Source organism: Sciurus vulgaris (genome assembly GCF_902686455.1).
Source record: "Sciurus vulgaris genome assembly, chromosome: 11".
In the NCBI taxonomy this organism is placed as follows: domain Eukaryota; kingdom Metazoa; phylum Chordata; class Mammalia; order Rodentia; family Sciuridae; genus Sciurus; species Sciurus vulgaris.
Window position 1 is genome coordinate 44067779 of NC_136472.1, and position 18189 is coordinate 44085967.

Consider the following 18189-nt stretch of genomic DNA (forward strand, 5'->3'; position numbering starts at 1 on the left):
AAATGAAAAGAAATATCAGACTTCTGAATGAGAATATAAATAAAAACATGTCAGTTCTATCTTAATTATATATTTAATATAAATGATCACAAATATTTTTAAGAAAGTTCAAAGCAATATATATACAATGAAATACTGACAATTAGAGCACAATTAAATATATAAAATCATCAATGCTGATTAGATTAAGATGGTAGGATTATATGTCTTTAATTTTCTTTATATTTTCTATTATAAATTTATGCTAGTGAACATGTCTTCTTTAACTGTTCAGGATTACAGCTGTTACATTGGTATAATCTGCTTAAAATTATAGTGAAATTATGGAATCAGTTATTATTTTATTTCCTTTGTTGTATATGTCTATTTTCTCAAAGTGGTATAGAGCACACATATTGTTGTTCTTTAAAGTCAATTAATACCCCACTGTTCTAATTTAAAAAAGAATTTCCTCTTGTGTAGTCTTCACAGACGAGGAGGTACAACTTGTTTTTAAACAAGATATTCTTCATATTTTGTGAAAAAGCTAAAATGGGTTAACCTAAAACTCAGCCTCCCATCCCATCAACTGCTAGATTTTCTGTGAAAAAAAAATAATAATATATATATATATATATTTTTTTTTTTTTACTTAGGTTTGAAAAAGTAAAGAACATGAAATTTTTCAGAAGAGATTAAACTCCTGTTTTATAGTAAGAACAGAACAAAAGGATGAAAAGAGAAAATTACTATATTTCCACACAAGATGTCCATGTTAAAATGATAAAATGTTTCCTTTTATTGTATGCTTTACTATAAATTATAATTACATATCTAAGGAGATAATCTAATCTGTTCTTGCATTCAACTAACCACCTATCATTATCCCCAAGAAATAATCCCTGTCCAAATTTTTCCTTCTTGTTTTATACTATGATTTCATAAGCAGTTATTCATGAATGTCATTAATTTGCATTTTCTAATTTATATAAATGTGCAGAGATATAATCCTTCGATCTGTTTTTTTTTAAACTTTCTTCCTTTTTTCCCTGAATCTCCCTCAACAATTAAACACTATCTTTCTCAAGTTCTCCATAATTACATATACAAATAATGCTTGTAAAAAGTTTGTGGTAAGGTTATATTTGCTTAGACACTGATTCTTTCATTGAGATAAGATAGATTCTAAGCATATTATGTATTTTTAATATTAAAATATTATAAAAATGAACAGGTATCCTTTTCTCTCATATTTCATTAGTAATATTATGTTTTTGCAGGATTTTATACCACTAATATTTAATTTTATTTCCTTTCTTAACTGCTGAGTTAGAGCAACCTTTTTAACTCTTCTATGAGTCACACTTTTATGGACAAATTGTTTTGTCCATTTCTAATATTAGATTTGTGATCTTAAGAATTTTATGAGAACTCATGCTATATGATAGATATAAATCATTCTATTTTAATAACCTATATTACTCATATTTCTTTTCCAAATTGACTAAAAATTACCATACTATTTTGCTATTTTTAAGAATTTATGCAATCAGATATTTCTACTATTTATAGATTTACGATTTATGATCTTGATTAAGGAAGTTCCTAACATCTAGATTGGGTATATAGTCTCTTCAGTTGGTTGTGGGAGGTATGTGCATGTGGCATACTGGGGGTTGAACCTGGGCAGAAGGGTAGGGGATTGTACCTCTGAGCTACGTCCCCAGTCATTTTTAAAATTTCATTTTGAGACAGGGTGTTGCTAAATTTCCCAGGTCAGCATCAACCTTGCAATCCTCCTGACTCGGCCTCCAAAGTTACTGAAAGTATAGGTGTTCAGCATCAAGTGCAGCTCTTCCATTTTCTTATAGGACTTTTGTTTTAAAATTCTCATATATTTTAATTCTATCTGGAAGCTATTTTTGAATTTAATTTAAAATAAAGATCAATTTTATTTTTTGCAGGTCTGACAGTACTATTGTACTATTTATTTAATAACACTATTTTCTCAATGAATTAAATTATCTTTTGTCTTCTATTAAATTCCTTTATTTACTAGACTATTTCTGGATTCTTTGCTACTCTATTTGTCTATACTAATGCCAATAACACTGATTTCTTTATAGTGATTTTATAATATCTGACATCTGGTGAGGCAAGTTTCCTCTTTTTCTTTTTTTCAGAAAATCTTGTCACTTTGTCCCCTGTAACCTTAAGATCACATTATCCAAATTAAAAAACAAATAAACACCCAGTTAAGATGAAATAAATTGTTTCCTAGAAGTGCATTACATGTATATGTGAATTTGGGGAGAAAAATGACTTTTAAAATCATATTAATTCTACACCCCAAACAAATACGCCTTTTCTTTCATTGAGATCTTGTATTATGTTCTTCACTAAATTATGTACTCTTCCTTTCATTTGGAACATTGCCCTTTTTATATATATTTTATGTAGTTTTAGGCGCCTTCATGAATGGAGGATTTTTCTCCCATTTCCTTTTCTAGATATTTCCAATTTGAATGGAATGAATATTGATTGTTTATCATATCAAATCATCTTACTAATTTTTACAAAAATTTTTTTTTTGTACTGGGAATTAAACTGAGGGGCACATTACTACTGAGCCACATCCCCATTCCTTTTTGTTTTTTATTTTGAGACACCATGTTGTTTTTTTGCAAAGTTGCAGCGGCTGGGCCTTGAACTTGTGATCCTTCTTCTTAGACTTCTGAGCCACTGGGATTACCGGTGTATGCTATCACACCTGGTCTAATTTTATGAATCTTTTTGGTATTTAATTATTCAATCAGATCATTATGAAAAAGAATAGTTTTACCTTTTTACAGTTTCTTAATTACATTCAATAATTCAAACATTCCAATAATATTGAGTAATAATACCTATAGAAGTTAATCTATTTACAACTAATTTTTTTTACTTAAATTGTCTTTAATAGCATTTTAACTTTTAGGAAATAACAGCTGTTAGTTCTTAGCTAAGATGATATTTTACATTCAATAGTTTTCTTACATTCTGTTCAACTTAGAAATTCTGGATAGAAGTATATCATGATTATCAATCTATCATTTATAGAACCCTAATGAAATCCCTCTTGTCCTCCTGAAATAACCTTTATTAAGGCATAGGTATTATTTTTAATTAAATAATGTGTGAATTAGATGTACTAGTATTTCCTTTTCCCAATTTTTTCATTTATATATTTCAGTGAGGTGAACTTTTTTCTTTTTATATTCTTTCTATCACAATTTGGTATTAAATCATGCTGGGTGCATAAAACGAACTGTAAAAAACCTTTGATATTATCTACTTTCAGGACCAGTGAAAAAGGAACTGTTATCTCCTATTTTTCTAAGAGGAAACTGAAAACCATTTTGGTCAGGGTATATTTTTTGTTATTTAGTAACCTTTCTAATGTCTTTTACAGTTACAACCTTTTCAAGTTTTATACTAATTGAGTCAATTATATTAATTTAAAATTGATAGGATATTCTTTTCATCTAGATTTTGAAAGTTAATTGTTCTGGTTAGTATTAGCTTATCTAATGTCTATGGTTGGTCTTTTCTCTCAATCATAGATTTTTGTTCAAATTATCAGGTTCAAAGTAGATTTTGCAATTTTCAAGAGTGATCACTTGGAATTTTCTTACATTTACTTTTTCTACTTTACTTTCTTTGTTGTTTTTATTTTCAGTTTTGACAATTCTAGCTTTTATCTGTATCAATTCCTTCTTCCTAGTTTTTTTTTTTTTTTACTTGTTTTGTTGTCCTTTACCTAACTTATTCTGTTTGGCAAAGGAATAACTTTTTCAGTGAAATAAAAAAAGTTTTAATATTTGAGCTGAAATAGTATAATTTTAATAAAGTAAGATTGGACTAGGGATCAGAATACATACTCCAAACAGAATAGAGTTTGTCCCATTAAGTCGTTGTGTGCTTTTTAGCAAAGCATTTTATCTACCCCCACTAATAGTTTCCACATCTGCAAACTGAAAAAAGAATAGATAGCCTGAAGGTTCTGTTAGTTAAAAAAATACTAATAATTACACCTGGTAAGGCATAAGTTACCTTGTAAGGTAAAACAAGCTCTTACAGAAAACACATCTAAGTTATACTGCAAAAGATGAAGAAACATCTTAAAAATTAAAAAAAAACAAATTGTACCATGTTGTTAAATTATCTTCTCATATTATTTTTAGGAGAAAAGCAATAGCCTATGATCAAATGATAGGTTTCAGGGACTTAAAACAAACAGCGAAACCTGTGATTTTTCAACAAAAAGTCTATGTAATTTATTTTATTTGGACAGAGAACCTGATTCATTATATAAGCAAAGTGTCTGGGACCTATTTTTTAATTAATGTCTTATGGATGGACATGATTGTGAGATTCATTATAGTATATCATATAGCCACATAAGAAAGTTAAGTCAGATTCATTCATTGTCTTTCCCTATCTAACTTTCCCCCCATTCCCTTCATTTCCCTTTGTCAATTCCACTGGTATTTCTTCTATTCTTTTTTATCGCCCATCCCCTTATTTTGGATTAGCTTCTGCTTATCAGAGAAAAATTAGACCTTTGATTTTTTGAGACTGGCTTATTTCACTTAGCATGATTAGTCACCAGTTCCATCCATTTACTGGCAAAAGTCATAAAGTCATTCTTCCTTATGGCTAAGTAATACTTGGTTGTGTGTGTGTATATATATTATACATACCACATTTTCTTTACCCCATTTGTTGAAGGGTAGTTAGGTTTGTTACATAACTTGGCTATTGTCAGATATGCTGCTATAAACACTTGTGTGACTACATCAATGTAGTATGCTGTATTAAAATCTTTTGGGTATATACCAAGAAGCAGGATAGCTGGGTCGTATGATGGTTCTATTCCTAGTTTTTCAAGGAATTTCCATACTGCTTTCCAGAATGATTGCACCAATTTACAGTACCACCAGCAATAAATAAGTTTATCTTTTTCCCCACATTCTTGCAAACATTTATTGTTACTTGTAGTCTTGATAATTGCCCTTCTGACTGGATTGAGATGAAATCTCAATATAGTTTTAATTTGCATTTCTCTAATACCTAGAGATGTTGAACACTGTTTCATATATTTGTGGTCCATTTGTATTTTGAGAAATGTCTTTTTTCTTTCTTTTTAAAAATATTTTGTTTTAAATGTAGATAGATACAATACCTTTATTTTATTTTTATGTGGCGCTGAGGATTGAACCCAGGGACTCACACATGCTAGGTGAGTGCTCTTATTACTGAGCTGCAACCCTAGCCCATGTCTTTTTATTTCTTTGCCCATTTATTGAATGGGTTATTTGTTTGTTGGTGTTAAGTTTTTGAGTTCTTTGTATATTCCTGTATTATTCTTAAGACTCAGAAAATGATAAAATAATATTCCTTTAAGTGACACTAAAAATATTATTTACATTATATTCTTTTTGGAGAAAAAAGGAGGAAAGACTAGTGGAGTAAAATATAACATCATACAAATAGTATGAATTCCAAGATGGTAAATCAAACTCTTGAAAACTCAGCACCATAATTAAGTAAATAGGCAGAGTACTACTTTACGGGTATAATTCTGAAAGCTGTTCAGCTATTGCATAAGCCACGGGTCTCTGTCTAAGGCTACAGAGTAATATCTGACTCCTTCTTGTATAATGGCTCTTGTGTGGCCTCCTGAACCAAATGTCATATCTAGAAAAACCTAGCCAACACAGAAGAAAAAGAAAATTACCTTTAAAAGTGAAATAGAAAGTCATTCTGAACATTTATCTTAAATTACTATAAGCCCATATGACTTTCAGAACCCAGAAGCAAATGGGAAAAAAACATTTGCCTAGATTTCAATTTTTAAATTTAATTATGTTTCAAATTTGGGTGAAATGTTTGTTATTTTCTATACTGTCTCCTGTCATGCACCAACCATTTAAGAACAATATGCCCCAATAATATACTGAAATGAGTCAGCGAATGTAAATACAATGACTATGCTAGGCCAAAAATTCTTGGGGCATAGGGTGACTTGGGAAATAATGCGTATCAAGCCACATTCCATCCCACAAACTCCATACATGCATGGAGTTGAACTTTAAGTTCATGATTCCCCCCTCATCTCTTTCCCCCTTTTCCTTTCCCATCTCCCTTTCCTTTCCCATATTCCTTCCTCTACTCTACTAGACTTCCTTTTTGCTCATTATTTGTTTATATTTGACTGGTTCTTTCAATCTATGTATAAGTGAAGTTCCCTGTGGTATGTTTATATATCACATAACATTTTTTTAAAGAATTCGTTCTGCCATTACCCTCCCTTACCCATCCCTAGAGTTGAATTATTTTTACATGAGACCTGGCTAAAAATGACCAGAATATCAGTAAAACAATTGTTAGCACAATCTGGTTAATTAAGGCAAACTTACGTTTGACCCTAACATCAAACAGTCCACACTGGTAGACCTTCCATCCTTTCACCCTCTGTCCCTCCCTCCCTTCCTTCCTCCCTTCCTCACTTCCTCCCACTCCTCCTCTCCTCTTCCCACTCCTCCCTCTCCTCCCCTCTCCTCCCCTTCCCTTCCTTCTCTTCCTTTCCTTCCTTCCTCCCTCCATCCCTTCCTTTTTTGTTGTTACTTAACTAAATAACAATAACCAAAATCATATAAATAGTTCTCACTCTGCTTGAAAATGTTTTACGCTAAAGACAGTCACTTGACAATTGAATGAATGCAGTGGCTATGACAATATACCCCTTACATATCTTTTAGGGAAGTGGTTTTCTGTGTGTGGGTGGTGTGTGGTGGTGTGTGGCGGTGGTGTGTGTGCACGTGTGTGTATCTGAGCTGACTCTAAAGTGTTGTGGAGTTTTTTTAATGCATTCCACCACTCAGCTGGTAACAATATTTCCAATAATTTCTTGTCATTTGGAAATGGCTTAAAATTAGTGTGGTTTACTTTAAGTCAATTGTTCTAATTGCTTCATATGAAAATATGAAAATTAAAGATATTCAAGAAGACAGAAAAAGAAAAACCAGAAAGAATAAATGAGAATGAATGTACCTAACAATAAGTAATTAAACGAAAAACCAAATATAAGCTGAAAAATAGAAAATTAAACAATACAACCTAGAAAAAGGTCTAAGTTTTTTGAACAAAAACACCTGAGGCAAATTATAGGTTTGACACTAAGTAGCTATATTTCTTTGGAAAAAAAATCATCTCAAGTCCCAAAATTCCAGTGTCTTCCGATTTCCCCAATGTTTAAAAAAGAAAAAGAGGATGAAGAAGAAAAGAAGATCCACTGCCACCTACTTAAATGGCAAGATAACAAATAATTTCTCATCTAAACCAAGACACATTAGAAAGTAAAGGATTTTTGCCAATAATAATTTTGCCAGGGTAACAGAATAAGGTGTATATGAGTGTGTATCTTCAAATGTTTGGATCATTCAAGATACATAATACAGGATGTGAATCTATTTCTAAGCTATTTAATTGGCCACACTCCAAAGAAAATAGTCAGATCTCAGTTGAGTGAGATACCAGATCTGGACCACAAGAAATATATGTGTGTATAAACTTGTCAACTGAGAATTGGAAGTCAAGACACTATCTGCACATCCCCTCAAAGTTATGACCTTAGTTGAATGGACCCTTTCAATAAACTTCATGTTTATCCTGAAGATTAAAAAAAAAAAAAAAAAAAAAAACAACTTACTCTAGTGATATTGAATATAATGACAAATAACCTATGTCTATCAGCCAGACATAAAATATTTAAATACACACACACACACACACACACACACTAAAGTTCATGTGTATAATGAATAAAGGGAAATTCCCATACTGGATTTGAATATTCCTGTTCCTTTAAAGGAACACCTTAGTTCAGGGAGAGTAGTCAGAAAGAGAGCACAATTGTTTTGAGTTTTTGACACCTATTTAACATTCTGATTCCCATCCTCTGATCAAGTACTAAGGAAAGATAGCCTGCTACTGAAAGAATAATACAGAGAATCAAAATTGAGAAATGGATAGACACATAATATACAAACGACATAAATGTGAGAAAAATATAAAAGCATTATTTTTAATATAAAATTTCTACTAAAAAATCTTGTACTTTATCATTATCAACATAAAAGCTATGGTTACTTACAGTTTTCACATTTTAAACAGTAACTTTACGTTTTTAGGAGTATATGCAAAAATCTCAAAATGAAATACACTTTTTCCAGTTTGTATACTTATTTCAGGATTCTATGAGTAAGTAAATAGCATAACCCTACTTTACTTCACTTATAAAATTGTGAGTTCAGCATAATTTAAATGAAGAATTTGTTTCCTTTTATGGCACCGAGTCTGGATGTTACCTTAGATTTAAATCAAGAGTATATAAAATAAAATAATTTGCATACGATTTTCTTGTCCCAATCCAAGAAAAGCCCAATCAATACTTTTTTAAAAGTCTTCCTCATTAAAAATATTCTGGAAAATATCACAGATGATAATTTTAATTCACATGAATTTTTAAACTATATCATGATTATTCCCTTGAAGGAGTACTGATATTCCTTCAAGGGAATAATCAAGTTAAGTTTCCATGGGGGGTGGATCTATTATTACCAGTCAAGTATAATACAGAAAACAAATGTAGTCAAATAAGACTAAACAAAACTACAAATGAACCCAACCAAGTGTCCTGGGTTAATAGATGATTGAAGTCATCAGCTTTCACTTTTAAACTTCAAATATGCATTGCACAACATATATAATAGTGTCATCTAGGTCACATGGGTGGCCCTCTGTCACCAGTGCTATAATTGAAAAGGAATTCAATTAGATTTTGCCTTCTCCTATGTCATTAATATGACATAAAACAACATTTTTTTAAACCTATACCAATTGATAATTAAATAGGAGCCTGGTCAGGTTTGTTTTTGTTTTCCTTAACAAATGCAGGGAACCCTTCCAAATTCATTCTATAAAGTAGACAAAACCATACATATACACATCAAGGAGAAAAAACTTCAGACTAATATCCCTGATGAACACAGATGCAAAAATTCTCAATAAAATTCTGGAGGGGTGGGAGGGGTGGGGGGGAGGGAAAAAATAACAGAATGAATCAAACAATATTGCCCTATGTAAATTTATGATTTTCAATTAAAATTAAAAAAATTATTTATAAAAAATAAAAATAAAAGGAGAAAAAAATTCTGGAAATTGCACACAAAAATATATGAAACAGATAGAACACGACAATCAGTGGGGTTCAACCGAGGGATGCAAGGTTCATCCAACATATGAAAATCAATAAAGGCAATACATCACATCAATAGACTTAAAGAAAAAAATCATGTGATTATCTCAATAGAAGCAAAAAGGTATTTGATAAAATACCACACCCATTCATGTTCAAAACACTAGAGAAACTAGGGATAGCAGGATAGTAGGAACATACCAATACATACATTGTAAAAGCTATATATGCTAAACTCAAGGCCAAAGACAATGATGCGCTCTTTCACCACTTTTATTCAACACTGTCATTTAAACTTTAGCCAGAGCAATTAGAGAGAGCAAAGAAATTAAAGGGATACTTAAAGAAAAGAAGAACTCAAACTATCCCTACTTGCCAGTGACAAGATTCTGTACTTAGAAGACCCAAAAAACTCCCCAGAAAACTACCAGAGCTCATAAATGAATTCAGCAATGTAGTAGGATATAAAATTAATACCCATAAATCAATTGCATTCTATACATCAGTGATGAATTCACTGAAAGAGAAATGAGAAAAACTACCCCATTCATAGTAGCCTCAAAAAAAAAAAAAAAAACTAAGATATTTGGGAGTAAATCTAACAAAAGAGGTTAAAGAACTCTACAATGAAAGCTACAGAACACTAAAGAAAGAAATTGAAGAAGACCTTAGAAGATGGAAAGATCTCACATGTGTTTGGATAGTCAGAAAAACACTGTCAAAAAGACCATACTACTAAAAGTGCTATACAGATTTAATGCAATTCCCATTAAAATTGCAATGATAGTTTTCAAAGAAACAGAAAAATCAATCATCAAATTCATTTGGAAAAGTAAGAGACCCAGAATAGCCAAAGCATACTTAGCAAGAAAAGTGAAGCAGGAGGTATCACAATACCAGACCTTACAGAGCTATAGTTATGAAAACAGCATGGTACTGGCACAAAAACAGACACATAGACCAATGGTACAAAATAGAAGACACAGACACAAACCCACAAAATACTGTTATCTCATACTAGACAAAGGCACCAAAAACATACATCAGAGAAAAGATAGCATCTTCAACAAATGGTACTGAGAAAACTGGAAATCCATATGCAGCAAAATGAAATTAAACCCCTCTCACCCTGCACAAACCTCAACTCAAAGTGGATCAAGGGTTTAGGTATTAGACCAGAAACTCTGCACTAAACAGAAGAAAAACTAGCCCCAAATCTACATCACGTGGTTTAAGAACCAACTTTCTTAACAAGACTCATAAAGCACAAGATGTAAAATCAAGAATCAACAAATGGGACGGAATCAAACTAAAAAGCTTCTTCACAGAAAAGGAAACAGTGAAGAATGTGAAGAGAACCTACAGAATGGGAGAAAATCTTTGCCACTTGCACCTCAGATAGAGTATTAATCTCCAGGATCTATAAAGAATTCAAGAAACTTAACACCAAGAAAAACAAATAGCCCAATCAATAAATGGGGCAAAGAAACTGAAGAGGCACTTCACAGAAGAAGAAATGTGATCAGGTAACAAATATATGAAAAAAATATTCAACATCTCTATCAGTTAGAGAAATGCAAATTAAACTACACTCATATTTCATTTCCTTCCAATCAGAACAGCAATGATCAAGAATACAAGTAACAATAAATGCTGGCAAGGATGTGGGGGAAAAGATACACTCATACATTGCTGATAGGACTACAAATTGGTGCAACCACTCTGGAAAGTAGTGTGGAGATTCCTTAGAAAACTTGGATTGGAACCCACCATTTGACCCAGCTATCCCACTCTGTGGCCTATACCCAAAAGACTTAAAATCAGCATACTACAGTGATGCAGCCACATCAATGTTTATAGCAGCTCAATTCAAAATAGCTAAACTATGGAACCAACCTAGGTGCCCTTCAACAGATGAATGGATAAAGAAAAAGCAGTATATATACACAATGGAATATTACTCAGCCATAAAGAAAAATAAAATTATGGCATTTGTTGGTACCTGGATGGAACTGGACCCTATCATGGTAAGTAAATAAAACAATCCCAGAAAACCAAAGGTGGAATGTTCTCTCTGATACGTGAATGCTAACTCACAATAAGAGGGTGAGGGCTAACCTAGTAGGAAGAACAGAAGTACTCTGGATTAGGCAAAAGCGAATGAAAGGAAGGGAGGGGCAAAGGGAATAGGAAAGATAGTAAAATGAGCCAGTCATTACTATTCCATGTGTATATATGATTATGATCAATGTAATCCTACATCATGTACAACCAGAAGAATGAGAAGTTATACTCCATATATGTATATAACATGTTAAATACATTCTACTGTCATATATAACTAATAAGAACAAATTTAAAAAATAAATAAAACAAATGCGCATGAATAAATACATTGGAAAGTTTCAAAGGAATCTTTCTGATACTCATTTATACCTGTATTTCAAATGGATATCTTATACACCAAACCTATATTAAATTCATGTTATGATCCATTGCCATCCACTTAAATGGCAAGATAATATATAATTACCTTACCTGACACAACTTATCTAAAAATATCAATCTCATATTTTATACCAAAAGTTTATTCTGATTATTTTACTTAACTACTATATATAACCCTGAGCTTCAATGATTAAATCTAAGAAGAAATGAGAATAAAATGCACCTCTGTATACTTAATAGAATTTATAAAGATTATCTATAACCACAAAGTAGATGTTATAAAATTTTAACTATATGTAAATTCAGACTGCACTCAGCTAGTAGGAGGCACACACAGGAATTGAATATAGGTGGATGTGGCTCTAAAACTTGTGATCTTTCTTGTGCTACTTGGTCTCTGCATTAAATCAATAAAGTTTATATTTGCAAATTGCTTTATGGTTTACCAAACACTAATGTTTTCCTATTTTATCTAGTAAGAGTCCTGTGAGGGCAAGTAGATATGTGGCATTATTCCCATTTTTACAAAAAAGAAAACTCAGATTCATGGAGTTATGTGCTTTGATTAAGATCATATTATACTAGAGAGAGGAAGCAACTTCCATGAATCACCAAGTATAAACTTCGTGTTCTTTCTGAAAGAAAGAGAGGAAAGGATGGAGAGATAGTAAAAAAGAAAAGTGGATGACATAAGAATCATTGCAGAGAAATAATTCAAGTCTAATGCCTTTAGTATACATACATCTTCCTAGAGTATAATCTAGTTCTACATCTTTATACTTCTCAAATTTGACATCCTTTAAAATAACTCAGCTCAGTTTCCTTTCTGAAGATGGGGACTGACAAACATCAAGATTTTTGCCCAAGATCATCATGCCTTTAATTTAAAAATTTTCAATCCTACATTTCTCATCACTGAAATTTTCACAGTGGAATGACACTGTTAAAATTGGACAAGAAAAGGTTTAGCCATAGCAGTACGAGGGCAGATCCTCCAGTTTTGTTTTCCTAATGCTGATTAGTCATGTCCAATCTGTGCAAGATTTTTAATAGTAAGTTCCCATCTGAATTTGGAAACAATATGGCCTGATTTTACTTTGTAATTTCTTTGTATGAATATTTTCTTTTCTGGCAATTGCTAATTTTGAAATTTTAGCATTAAAATGCTTTAAATTTTTTTCATTTAAAATTCACCTGTTTGCAACTATTTTCATTTTGAAGTACTGAAATGTGCCTAGCACATACTTAATTTTCTGCATTTTTTCAAGAATTAATTAAAATATATGGCATTAATTAATAATCTATATATTTATTGTGCATTCAAGTATGGTTAGGACCAGAGGAGGTAATGTAATGATATTGCATATGAGTCTTCACTCTCATAAGGGTATTTAGAAATGCATATGAATAACTTTAACATCTGTAAAAAGAAATCTGCAAAAAAAGAAAGGCACAAATAACATTTACAGGAAGTCAAAAACCCAAAGTTTATACCAGTCAGCTTAAGAGGGACTAAACTGAAGGAGGTTATACTTCCACTGGACCTTAGAAGCTGTGCAGAACTCAGATATCCATCTATACTCTCACCCTCCGATATTCTCCAAATTCCACTGGTTGTAAAATTATGTTGATTTCACCACATAAATGTCTTGAATCTTTCCACCCCCACTTTTAATTTAGGGCCCAACATTTCTGTGCTTTGCTATTGCAGTGAGATTACAACTGATATCCAGGCCTCTAACCTCACTTTTAATTTTTCTTGTCACATTGTTAACAGAATATCCTTTCTCAAGTAAAATTTTTGTATTATATCCCCATTTAAATCTCTTCAATGGTTCTCCAAAGCCACAAGATAGGCATAATGGAAAAAATTTTTCCTATTCTGACCCTTGCACTTCTTTCCAATATTATCTTTTACTACTCTGAAACACAAATTTTGTAACATATTTTCTAGCCATCAAATATGTGAAGTTGTTAAATATGTCAAGCTGTCTAATGCTTTCACTTCCTTTTTGCTTTATTACATCTCTTTCAAATTTTATTCTCAATTATGAGAATACTAAATTACCTATAGCACTGTTCTAAGAGCTAGAAATACAATAGGCCAAAATAAACATGGTCCTTGCTCTCATGTAGTTTTCACTTCACTGTGGTTTTACCATTTTTAATACACTTTTCTTTCCTAAAATATTCTTTGGGAATGTGCCTTAGACATTTGTCTAGCTTTAGTAAAAAGCACAATATAACACAATACATTACACATGGAATACAGTTAGTAAATATCTGCTGAAGAAGTAAAAATGAATTAAGCTCAAAAAAGGTATAGACATAAGAAAGAATATGTCATGAATACGAAGAAAATATTTTACCAGAATCCAAGATTTACTAAAAGAAGAGGGTGGAAAGGAGAAAAAGGAAGAGAAGGCAAATGGAGAAATTAACACTCTCCATGTATGTGCCAGATACAGTTAGGTATTGTGACATATTCCCTGCTTTAGTCCATGTAATACCCCAGTGAGATAGATAAACTAGGAAATCATGCTGGAAGATGGTGTGACGTCAAACTGTGGCAGTCCTAAAAGGACACAATACATAATTTATATTATTTTATTATTTTTGGTTAGAAATGAAAGGCTTGGAGATATTTCTTTCTTTTCTTTTTTATCTCCTCCAGTGGTAGAATCCTAAAACTCAGGGTCTGATGCATACTAAAAAAGTGCTGAAGTTCTTTTTTTTTTTTTTTTTAAGTAGAAAGACAGAGGCAGGGGTATCTGAAGAAAAGGCAAGATTAACTGCCAACAGTAATAGATGGTAGGGTAGGAGAAACAGAGAGGAGCTGGAGGCTTCTGCTCTTAGAATAGAACTCAGATAAGGGACAAGAAGAAGCTGAATTGGCAATAGCAATAGTAATGGAGGATTATAACAATAGTAAAAGCAATGTATGTTACATTTACAGAATGCTTACTTTATGTCAGGCATAATGCTAAACATTTACTTGCATCATTTATTCATTTTATACATACCCATAAACACACACACATACAACTGAGTAATTCTAAAAGCTATATAAATAGTTATTAGCACTTTTAAGAGGAGAAAAGGGAGGTTTAGGCAGGGTTAAGTAAATTGTCTAAGCATAGTTAATAAATAGCATATACAGATTTCAAAAATAATTCTATCTCCTAACCCTGTACTGCTATCTACTTTGGTTTTTTACAGAGGTAAAACAGATCAACTAAATATTGTAGGTGGAGAAAAAAAGATCACAAAACATGCCATCTGGATAAATTAGAGGGTAACAGAAACCTTTTGTAATGCAATTGTTAGGTTCCAGCACTTCCTATGCTATGCACTTTAAAAAGTTGATCTAATTTAATTCTTATAGTAGCATACAGGCAGATAAAATATTCCCATTCCACAGAGAAGTACACTGGAACCACTTACTTCAGAAAACACAAGCTGGTATTATAATTAAAAGATAGAGGCAGAAAAAAGACAAGCATTTCTTTTCCCTTCTTTCTAGACCTCCCCTCTCTGGCCACCTCCCAATTAGTCTCATGAAGGCCAAGGAACAATTTCTAACTCCTGAAGAGAGCAAATGAAAAGTATAAAGAGGTGCAGGCATTATAGAGAAATAAAGAGGTTTATGAATTTCATGTGGGAACAAAATAATTTGTGTAGTAAACTTGAAGTAGTAAAGTGGGGGGCACTACTGAATAAAGATTCTGAAGAGATCAAAAAAAGTTGAAATCTAGGAATGAAACCATGTGATCCAGCTCGTTGATATTTATGCAAAAGAACTAAAATCTGGCATACTACCATAATATATGCATACCAATGTTTACAGCAGCATGATTCAAAATAAACAAGTTAGGGAACCATTATAGGTGCCTGCCAACAGATGAATGAATAAAAGAAAATGTGGCCTACACAATGGAGTTTTATCCAGCCATAAAGAATGACATTACGTTATTGGCTAATGAATGGATGGAACTGGAAAACATCTTACTAAGTGAAATAATCCAGACCCAGAAAGTCAAAGGTCAGAATGTTTACTCTCACATGTCTAAGTTAAAGAGAAAGTGAAAAAAAATAAACCAGAAATAAAAAATGGATTTCAAGTGGGGCTTGTTGGTGCTCTCCTGTAATCCTAGCAAGAGGCTGAAGCAGGAGGATTCCAAGTTCCAGGCCAAACTCTGCGATTTAGTGAAACCCTGTCTCAAAAACCAAAACCAAACAGTAACAAAATAAAACCAGCTGGGGATATATAGGTCAGGCAAAGTGCCCTAGGATCTATCCCCAGTACTACAAAAAAGGAATAAGGAAAATAAAAAGGGATGGGGGGATAGGATCACACAAAAGAGAAGAGAGATGGATTCAAGTATGTTATGTACATGTAAGAATAAACCACAATGAAACCCACTGTTCTAACAATTATTATTCATCAATAAAGATATTTGAGGGAGGGAGATGGTAGAACACTTGCCTAGCAGGAAGGATGTTCAAGATTGGATCTCCAGCAGAGGGAAAAAAGAAGTTAGTTTTCAACATGCTTAGAAAACATTAAGATCTAATGATATTTTAAGAATTCTGTAATAAAAAAAATCTGATACTTGTAAAAAAATGACTTTCATTATATATACCAATTATATGACACAGTCTTTAAGAATATTGTGTCCCCAGAGTCCAGTTGGCTCACATATTTTAAAGGCAACACAGGAGTTCTTTTGAATGTAATTTTTGAGAAATAAGTTTGTCTGACAAGTTTATTTGGAAATTTTGATTAAAACAAAAAATATATCGGCATATATACACACAGATAAACCTGTAGCACTAGACTCATCTACTTTATAGTGTCACTGAAATGTTTGTAATTGCTATGGCAAGCTACTCTTCTACTATTGTGCAATGAATTAAACATTCAAGACTATCACTGACTGGTCTCAGGCTTTGAATAGAGTTTGAGTAATAAATTGACAAATAAATATGTATCACACTGAAGCATTTGTAGATGTGAAATGAGTTGGAACATGTAACTAGGAACATAGAAGGCCAACCTAATAGTTAGCTAATATTTTGAACTAACATTGTTTTGTACCAAATCCCTTGATTTATTTTTGTCAAGCTCTGTTGAGTATCTGTCTGCTAAGCATTTACTTTGTTTTATTTGTAACTATTACATGGATTTATGTAAAAGGAAAAAAATTCTCAAAAAAACATAAAAGTTATACCACAAACAAAACAATCAATGCACTGCAATAAGTTTATCTCTTTTCCTACTGTATCAGAATATTGGTGTTACTATGACTCATTCTGCCCAAATTCTGCAAACATTTCATCTTGTAGCTTCGACTATATGCTATTCACAAAAGAAATCTTTACTTGTCATACCAAAATTTACTTTTCTCATCTTTCTGTTCTTCAATTGTAATAAATTAAATTATTGGAGCATTCATTCTTTGTGATGAACAGTTGATTTATTTTGATTCACGATACACAAATGGGGTACAACTTTCATTTCTCTGGTTGTACATGAAGTAGAATTATACCGTTTGTGTAATCATTACATAGGGTAATGATATTTTTCTCATTCTCTTTCCTTCCCCCCTGCCCCCTCCTTGTCTCTAATTTTCCTCTATAAAATTCATCCTTCCTCCATTTTTGCCTCCCCCAATCCCATTATGTATCATCGCCCACTTATCAGAGAAATTATATGGCCTTCAGTTTTTGGGGATTGGCTTATTTCACTTAGTATGATATTCTCCAACGCTATCCATTTACCTACAAATAACATTTTTTTATTCTTCTTTATGGCTGAGTAGTATTTCATTATGTATATACACCAGTTTCTTTACCCATTCATCTACTGAAGGGCTTCTAGGTTGGTTCCACAATCTAGCTATTATGAATTGAGCTGTTATGAACATTGATGTGGCTGCATCTCTGTAGTATGCTGATTTTAAGTCCTTTGGGTATAGGCCAAGGAGTGGGATAGCTGGGTCAAAAGGTGGGTCCATTCCAAGTCTTCTGAGGATCCTCCATACTGCTTTCCAAAGTGGCTGCACCAATTTGCAACCCCACCAGCAATGTGTGAGTATACCTTTTCCCCCAATATCGTTGCCAATACCTACTGTTGCTTATGTTCTTGATAATGGCCATTCTAACTGGGTTAGATGAAATTTCAGGGCAGTTTTGATTTGCATTTCTCTTATTACTAGAGATGTTGAACATTTTTTTCGTGTATCTGTAGACTGCTTGTAGATTTTCTGTGAAATATCTGCTCATTTCCTTAGCCCATTTATTAATTGGATTATTTGTATTCTCGGTGTATTATTTTTGAGCATTCCCTCTAAAAACTGGAACAAGGCAGGGATGCCCTCTTTCACCACTTCTATTCAACATCGTCCTTGAAACTCTAGCCAGAGCAATTAGACAAACCAAAGAAATTAAAGGGATATGAA

The 18189-nt window shown here is 32.3% G+C and overlaps 1 protein-coding gene across 1 annotated transcript in view; it reads right to left on the reverse strand.

Moving 5' to 3' along the window:
- METTL15 (methyltransferase 15, mitochondrial 12S rRNA N4-cytidine) overlaps positions 1-18189 on the reverse strand; it is a 237535-nt gene that overhangs the window by 131721 nt on the left and 87625 nt on the right. Inside the window, 2 exon segments of the mRNA XM_079105160.1 lie at positions 5593-5632; positions 5635-5728. Of these exon segments, the coding sequence (XP_078961286.1) occupies positions 5593-5632; positions 5635-5728 (134 nt within the window).